Source organism: Polyodon spathula, chromosome 16 (assembly GCF_017654505.1).
Source record: "Polyodon spathula isolate WHYD16114869_AA chromosome 16, ASM1765450v1, whole genome shotgun sequence".
NCBI lineage: Eukaryota > Metazoa > Chordata > Actinopteri > Acipenseriformes > Polyodontidae > Polyodon > Polyodon spathula.
This window is the reverse complement of record NC_054549.1, coordinates 10930259-10938802: the sequence shown is the minus strand read 5'-3', so window position 1 is coordinate 10938802 and position 8544 is coordinate 10930259. Positions and strand designations below refer to the sequence as shown.

The window sequence follows — 8544 nt, the reverse complement described above, 5'->3', positions numbered from 1 at the left end:
GCCATTTCTTGAAAATCTCTCAATTTTTCCTGCCTCTCAAGTAACACATGTAACCTACGTACTGTAAAACGGTCAAGAACCTTTTTAGAGAGTAGAGGAGAGCTAAGACGATCTCTGTGTGTGTGTGTGTGTGTGTGTGTGTGTGTGCTGCAAAGCGACTCAAGCTTGTTGACAGCAGAGATAACCAGAGATCATTTCATTAGGGTGGTAAGAAGGATTTTATTTAGATCGGCTGTTGACTGCGGAGGTCTGATCCAAATTAGGAAGGAGTGGGGTTCGCTAGTAGTACATGCTCTGCCGGGTTATAAAACATGTCACCTCTTCAGCTGGCAGATTTCAGTGTGACTCACACAACCGGGTTAAGGGTCCGAGGTTTTAAAAGGTCACTTGGTGCAAGTGCAGTCATTTAAATTTCACGGGAACTGTCTTTGAACACCGCTTCTTCCATTGAGCTTGTAAGAAGCCTGATAAATCATGCAACGAATTAATCACAGACTGCATAATACAGACACAAATGCCCATCTTTGCGCCACATTCTAATTAAGCAGACCCCTTTGTAACTTGAATCTTTATGTAGATATCACATCTTAAATGATTGATCTTTTTTTTTTATTTAGTGGTTGTTTTTCTACACGTGAGATGCTTTGATCAGATTGTCAGTGTTGCTCACAGCCTTTTACAGTGGGGGTGAAGTTTTGAAGAGGCCATGAGTCGGATGTCACTGGACATCCTGGTGTTCTTGAATATTTTCTGCAGGTGTCTTCAATTCCAATGATCAGCCGTTTTCCTAGAAATCTAAATTGTATATACCACCCCACACTCAAGAAAACATAAAACTCAGCAATTATTAGCAACATTCTCAGCAGGGGTTAAATGTTTCCATGCCATTTTTGGTTTTCAGTGTAACTTGTGACTGGTTTTGATAACAAACAGCAGTGATTAAGGTTAAGAGGAATGTGTCTTGTATTCCTTGGAGGCTGCGAGCTGCGTGCATAACATACTAATCAATGAAAAAATCAGGCCAGGGTTGCCGTGTAGCGTGAAAGCATGCCTCTTGCTACATGCAGAACATTATTATCAACGGGGAGATGAACAGGAAAGATATGAATGATGCTTTAGTCTCGCACCTGGGAAAACCAAGGTGTAAAATGAGTTTTTTAAAATAGCTTTTTACTAACTCAGTTTTTTTGGTGTGTTAACATTTTCCGATATTTAAGATGCAAAACTGAAACACCCATTAATGTCTTAAAATTGACAAAATATACAGGGGCTGGACACATTTAAAACTGTGCACATCTGATCAGAGTGTCCTGGTTGCCCAGGACAGTGCCCACTGACAGTGTTATGGCAGGTGTCTGTATGAACGTACATTACAATTGAAGATGTAGCCAATAGATATGCACAGCACTTCAATTTGGTAACTAGAAGAGATTATAGTAGACTTGAAGACAAGTTATAATATGCGGGGGCGTGTTATTTTAGAGGGCTTCAATATGGATTCATGCAGAGGTGAATGTATTATAATAGTTTTTCATACGATCAAGGTATTTCTTCCAGCCTTGCATGCACTGGGCATGCAGCATTGTAACACAGCCCTGTTGCATTCTCTCAGTAGGAGTAAATGCTTGTATACCAAGTTATCAGAGCAAGCTTACTGCGTGGGCAAAACACAAACCCAGTGGCGGTAGAATAACTGCCGTCTGACTGTAATGGTATTTGGAAATCAATACTGCAGAGCTGCTTCACTGTGGTTGGGACAATATTTAATACAGCATCTGCTTACTTGTGGTTTAAAGCTGCACTTGGCGAATGTTAAACGGCTCTGCTGTCTATCTTATCCTATTTATATCTCAGCCAAAATAACTCATCCTTCATTTTATATTTGTCGGTTTAGTTTGAGTTTTTTTGCTTCTTTAAATTTGTCTAAAGTTTATGTGAGGTACCGTTTTAGTGGGTGATGCTGGCAAAGAGAATATGCCAGCAGGTAAAATAAATTAGGGCTACAGGCATTTCAAATAGGTGATGCAGACTGTTGGGGTTCACTGCAAATACAACATTCAGACACCGGGGGCGGTGTATGCTATGCAAAACTGATTTCTTAGCGTATGAGAATAGATTTAAATCTTACGCAAAACTGTTGTAAGTCAAACTGATTATTTCGGGGGCTGGGGGGGCGGGGGGGGGGGGGGGCAGGGGGGGGGGGGGGGGGGGGGGGGGGGGGGGGTTTTTTTTTTTTTGTTAAGATGTCTAATTCTTTATTAGAACGGGGGGGGGGGGGGGGGGGGGGGGGGGGTTTTTTTTTTTTTTTTTTTTAACATCCCCATTTATAAAATGTTCCTAACATATTTTTCACTGCATTTTGAATGGTTCATTTTGGAACAGCAAGAAAGTTTTCTATTATTCCAATATACTTTTAAACCCCTGAAAAAAAACATTTTCTAATTGATTGCACCTATTTTAAAATGTTTGTATTTTTACGATTCAGAGAGCACAGCGTCCTTGGAAAAATACAAGCACCCTCCAGTCCTCCAGTGACAGGGGATTATGAGGTACAAAGCTCAAGGTTTTGCAAGCAATTTCATCTTGACGTGTGTGTGCGTGTGTGCGTGTATGCGCGTGTGCGCGTGTGTGTGTGTGTTCGTGTGCGCGTGTGCGCGTGTGCGTGTGCGTGTGCGCGTGTGCGTGTGTGCGCGCGTGCGCGCGTGTGTGTGTGTGTGTGCGTGTGCGCGTGTGCGCGTGTGTGCAAACGAGGCCCCGGTATTTGTGCGTCTCAGAAAACAAATTGCTATTGAATCAGTTAGAGGGCACAGTTATTAATACTGTCGTTCTGCTTTAGAAATACTCAGTATACAAAAATCATTGTTTGTTAGCTGTTGAAGAGTTTCATTTCGTTTTCTTTCATTTCTTTTTATTTCACAGTTGTGTTTGTACTGACAGATTTTAAATGTTTTTTTCTTTGCTCTGAAAAACTAAAGTCCCAAAATTGAGTCTACTTTCAACTGAGACTCTATAACGAGCCCTTAAAGACCCTGGTGCCCAGCAATGAGAAAAAAAAAAGTGTCTTCTTCCTTATTACGCCATTTCACGTTTTATTTTTTTACCTTTTTTGCATTATTATTTTGTACTGAAGTATCAGAGAAAGAAAGTGTTGTTTTTTTTTTTTCAAAGAGGACTCGCTGACCTGGAACTAAAGAGACAGAAGGAATTCCAGCCCATTCGCAGGGCTAAAGGCAGCCTGTCTCTTTACTTTCTTATCACAATGGGGGGACTCGGACTCTACCGCGGGGGGGACGGGGGGGGACGGGGATTCTGCAGTGGAAGGACCAGGCCTGACACTCTATTTAGAAGAAAGTCTATTAGAATTACCATTCCCCTGTGAGCCTCTCCATCTCTCCGCCACACATTTCACACTTTGAGACTGTGTAAGACCATTTTGAAAAGCACACAGCGCTATTCAGGGACTCAAAAAAAACAGTGTAATTCACTTCGTCCCCTGTTCTGGTCGGATGCATTGAACGACTGCAGAGATACAAGATCAGATACCACATCATCAGTTCATAAGGGAGCTCTATGCAGGTGATGTCAGCAATGGCTGATCTGATTCATTAAAACAGGATCCTTTGTTGGTCAGGGTTTTGAAAATCAAATGCGGTGCGTTTAAGTCACGGTCTGTCAAACATATGTTCGTCCAATTTGAATGATTTTAAATGACAGCAGAATTTGAAGCCACCTCGTTTTATATCAATTGATTCGGGTCTCAAAGGTTTTATTACGTTTGAAATGGTTTGTAATGTCCATTATTCAGAATATAAAGGTGCACATGTCATGTTACTCAAAACAAGAGGAATCTCTTTTGGTCACAGGCATCTCTAGTGGGTTTTTTGCTTCCAGCAAGCCTCATCAGTCTTTTAAATGACTGCCTGGTTGACATAGCGGGACACATACAATCGATGTAACTCCCCTCAGGGCAGCAATAAACAGACACTAAGAAAAAACAAAGAGCGAGCCAGGTTGCATGTTTAATTAAACTAGGTCCCTTTATTTTCTTTTGTAATCATGAGACTTCTGTGCAATAAATCAGGCTCCAAACCATCCAAAAGAGAAAAAAAAACAAAAACAAACAAAAAAACATTTTATTGTGCAAAAAATCTTTCTATTCCATTCCAGTATAGTGTATTATAAATCCATATATTGAATTCTGGTCGAAATTGGAAGTGGCAACAATGAGAGTTCATACCAGTGTAATAATTGTGTTTAAAATCAGTATACATGCGGTGCAGTATAGCATGATGCAATTGATCTGTTAAAAATCAATCAATGACCTTCATTAAAGTAACACGGAAATACAATGCTATCCAGTGAATAGAGGTTTTAAAGGTTGCAGTGCTGAGATCTGCTGCTGTTTCAGTTCGTTAAATCAGACCCCACTGTTTGGAAATGCGTGCTGAGGTCTTGGTAGATTCAGAGTGCTGGAAGCAGAGACAATATGCTGGCAATCCATCTCGGATCACAGCAATGGGGGGGGAAATAAAACATGATTGTTTACAGAATTAAAATCATGGCTCAGCAGCAAAGGTTTATCAGTGGAATTGAGTATCCTCTAAATTAATTTATCCTGCAATACAGTCATTCTTTGCCTTATTTAAAATCTCCTGGTGTTGTGCTATACATACAGAAGCATGCACGTTTATTACAACGCCTCAAGATCTGTAATTTATGTCCTTTATATACCTGCCTGCGTGAAAACATCTGGGTGTGAGAATGTGTATTTTTCAGTCAGTAGTCAGTGATGTAGAAACACACTTGTGTGAAAATGTTACACCACTTTGCTCTTTAATTCGATGTCTTATACAGCATCTAAAGGGTCTCATGCATTTTATCATGTGTGGCTCTGTGTTCCTTTTCTCTTACTATTTTAAATGAATTGCATGTGTGGCCTATTGAAGTCATCAATTAAATCCGGCTATCACTAATCTGCCTATTGATTTAAATGTTCCAAGATTTCCAGGTATAGTGGTTTGATTTCATCAACACAATCAAAACCACAGACTCAATGAGATGTTCTAATACATTTGCACGCTACTTTCCATGCATAAACACAATTTTACAGACAGAAAATCATATAAAGAAAATACTATTCAGCCTTTATTTTTTTAGCTGGAAAAAAAAAAAAACAGCATTAACGCAATGAACAGAGACTATGTTTCATTTGATAAGACATAATTGATGATGTGCCAGTTTGATTTTAATACACTGCTCCCTGGTTTCACTTCTTACTGCATGGGTTTATAGAACCAGCCGACGTAACGAAATTCACAGGGAGATACAGATAGCAAGGCTGGAATATATTCCTTCCAGTGCAGCTGCAGCGAGCGCTGGGATCGCTCATTTCTTTCTGTGCCTGGCCGGATTCTGTGTATTATCTAGAAGCAAAGCAATAGTGTGCTTGCGATGAGCAATTCCATTCAAATCTCATCTGCACCAGTGAGGCTTTCATTTTCCTTCTTTCTTTTCTCTTTTCTCTCAATCTGAGGTAGCTCACTCTCTGCCAAATCATTTCTTTTGAAGTCCTACACCACCCACTCAGGGTAATAGCATGCTAGGGAATGCGACTGGTTGTACAGTGGTGTGATAAAGAGAATTGGCTGGTGCAGCTCTTACTGTATACAGCAAGTCTATTTTTAAACACTGCAGACTGTGAGCAGCTTCTGTTTAGCTTGGTGTGGGGTCAAGCTAATTCAATGCAATGCAAGGTTCCGACATTGAATTCCAAGTCTCATTTCTGCCAGCCAGCAGGTTTTATCGCAGTTTTATATATATATATATATATATATATATATATATATATATATATATATATATATATATATATATATATAATCATATTGTAACTGTAGCACAGTGTTCCACCTCTCTTGTTCAGTTTCTGGGAAATGATGATTGCTCAGGGTAATAATTGCAAGGAATGTCTCTCAAAGAAACCTGCTTCACCACCATATCTCCCATTCTCCCTCTTGGCTCTCCGTCTCAGTTTGGATAAGCGGATCTTTCAAGAGTTGAAAGGGAACTCGTTGCAGATGCTTCATCTGGGTGCATCAGCCCTTAACCAAATGAAAGAACAGATCTCTATAGCTTTCGAGGGGAAACAAAGCCTGTTGCCTGCACGGTCCCTAGACTCTTAGCTTTCTCTCTCACTCTTTAAGAAGTGAGCTATCCAGTGACTCCAACAAGTAGCTGTAGGCTCCCCCCTCCTTCGGCCAGCAGGAATTCAATGTACAGATTGGCAATACAGGAACAGTAAATGGGGGGGCATTCTGTGCCTGCCACAATTCAAAGTGCACCTAAGGGGGTAACGAGGCGGTGGAGGGTAAAAGAAGAAAAATGAGGTTTTCTACAGCAATCCCAACTGCATTCCAACACAAGCTGTTTCGTGGATCCCTGTCCACATTATAAAGATTGCAGGGCTATAAATTGGTAAACGCAGACATCTTTAAATCTCCCATCCCTGGAGTTTTCCCGAAGTTCTAGAGACAGCAGCCATTATTCATTCAAACTGATGTGCTAGCGCTCCAGGCAGAAGCGATGTCTCTCAATTTACTGCGGATTTTACTTGCGTTGTCAAGCCACTGTTCGCTGGGAAAGAACTCAGAAGTGATTCATTGAAAAAAGAGAGGGAGAGAGAGACAGAGAGAGGGGGGGGGGATCACCAGTCTAGAGAGATATCTGTAAGCATTCATGCACAGAGTGGAGAGAGAGATTTGGTCCTGGTTGAACCATGTGTTCCTTGGTGGTAAGATCTTTATCAAGATACTCAAAGTACATGCAATCGTATGCACAACCCTTACCAAATCGTCAGAGGCACCAGTTACATGCCCTGAGGGAAACGGCAGCACCAGGGTAGCTACAGTGGCATGTGACGGACAGGCTGCCATTGCTAGAATGGCATCACAATGGATACTTGTCATGCTGTGATATTACCAGAGCAGAAACCAACAAGTAACCGTTTGCAGTGCAGGTATTAATAATGGTATCCCTGTTACTTGGCCGGCACCACCTTGATCAATGAATCAATCAACCACACACAAGGGAGTCAATGCAGCCTTATCCAGTTGGTAGCGTTTATGTTATTTTTCCATGCGGCACAACACATATAATTTATACTTTGCACATAGTGGTTCAAGCCTTTAAAAATAAAACTTTAAATACTTTTAAGATACAATAAGATAAAGCATTTTGTTTTGTTTCTGTTAAATACACATGTATTTGCTTTGGTATTCTGCACTGAGACACAATGTACACTTCATAATAAAACAATACTTTTCAGATAGAACTGAATCGCTATTGTGGTTGCTTGTGATACACTGTTAATAATAAAACAATACTTTTCAGATAGAGTTGAATCACTATTCTGGTTGCTTGTGATACACTGTTTCTCTTCTGGAGCGGTTATATACTGTATGTTTTGATTTGCTCCCGCTGGGTGAAAGGTCACTGCTGACGTTCCTGCTCCGCCTGTCTCTTGGCCTTCGTTTGCAGGTATCGGACTTTGCCTTCTTCGAAACGTTTCTTCTCTTCTTGGGTTTCAAGCTGTGAAACAGAAAAAGACGACAATCCATTAAAAAATACATAAAACAGGAGTGTAAGAAAGGAAAACGGGTAACACTTTACATAGCAGTTACTGAGTAAATACAGGCGTACTTACACATAATTACAATGCTATCATGCATTGTTACAATGTACTTAATGGAGAAATCTTTTTGCACGATACATGCATGTACACAATTGCATCAGAAAAGAGTTTAGGGATAGGGTTCGGTTTGGGGATAGGGTTATATCGTCCAAACATATTTACACCTTAAGTACATTGTAACGATGCATAGTAACATTTGTAATTATGTGTAAGTGCACATGTATTCACTAAGTAACTACTATGCAAATACACAGTAATTAGAGACAATTAATGTAAAGTGTTACCAAACAACACAACAATTCAATCCGCATGGAGAGTTTGTATACGTCGTGAAACCTAGAATCTGACTCCCAACTATTGAACGCGACACAATTGAAGAATTTGAATTATGTGTAATGCAAACAGTGGCTATACTGGTACGTACATGTGTGGAAATAGTCTGTTTGACCTTTTGACGTTCTGACTAAACACTGGAAACAAGTGTTGTGTTAAATGTCAGTAGGGAAAGTGTGTGATGTGTGTGTGTGTGTGTGTGTGTGTGTGTTGTGAATGGGATTTTAAATGCTGAGTCGTACAGGTTATTGAGTCTGATTCCACCCACTCAGGCATCCCAGCGATCTGCCATTGGCAGCAGGTGCCAGCTGTCAACACTCCCAGTGATGGAAAAGTAGTGCCTCTGGTTTTCTGTTAATTAAACCCAGTGACGTCTCTTGATAAACTGCAATTACACACAAAGTAAAACAGCTACGTTGAGATCAGCTGGAAACATGGCTGTCTAAATTGAAGATAAGGAAGTAGTTGCTAGCAGAAGGAATACAATGCCTTTAATCTTCTGCATTACGCATCGTTAAAGA

At 40.5% G+C, this 8544-nt stretch overlaps 1 protein-coding gene across 6 annotated transcripts in view; it reads right to left on the bottom strand.

The window, feature by feature from the left end:
• Positions 1–7104: 7104 nt before the first annotated feature.
• Positions 7105–8544, bottom strand: part of LOC121328945 (cytosolic acyl coenzyme A thioester hydrolase-like) — a 53686-nt gene continuing 52246 nt past the window's right edge. For all 6 annotated transcript variants that reach the window (XM_041274095.1, XM_041274093.1, XM_041274099.1 and 3 more), the window contains one exon: positions 7105–7587. In XM_041274095.1, the coding sequence (XP_041130029.1) occupies positions 7489–7587 (99 nt within the window). In that variant the 3' untranslated portion in view covers positions 7105–7488. The remainder of the gene's footprint in view (positions 7588–8544) is intronic.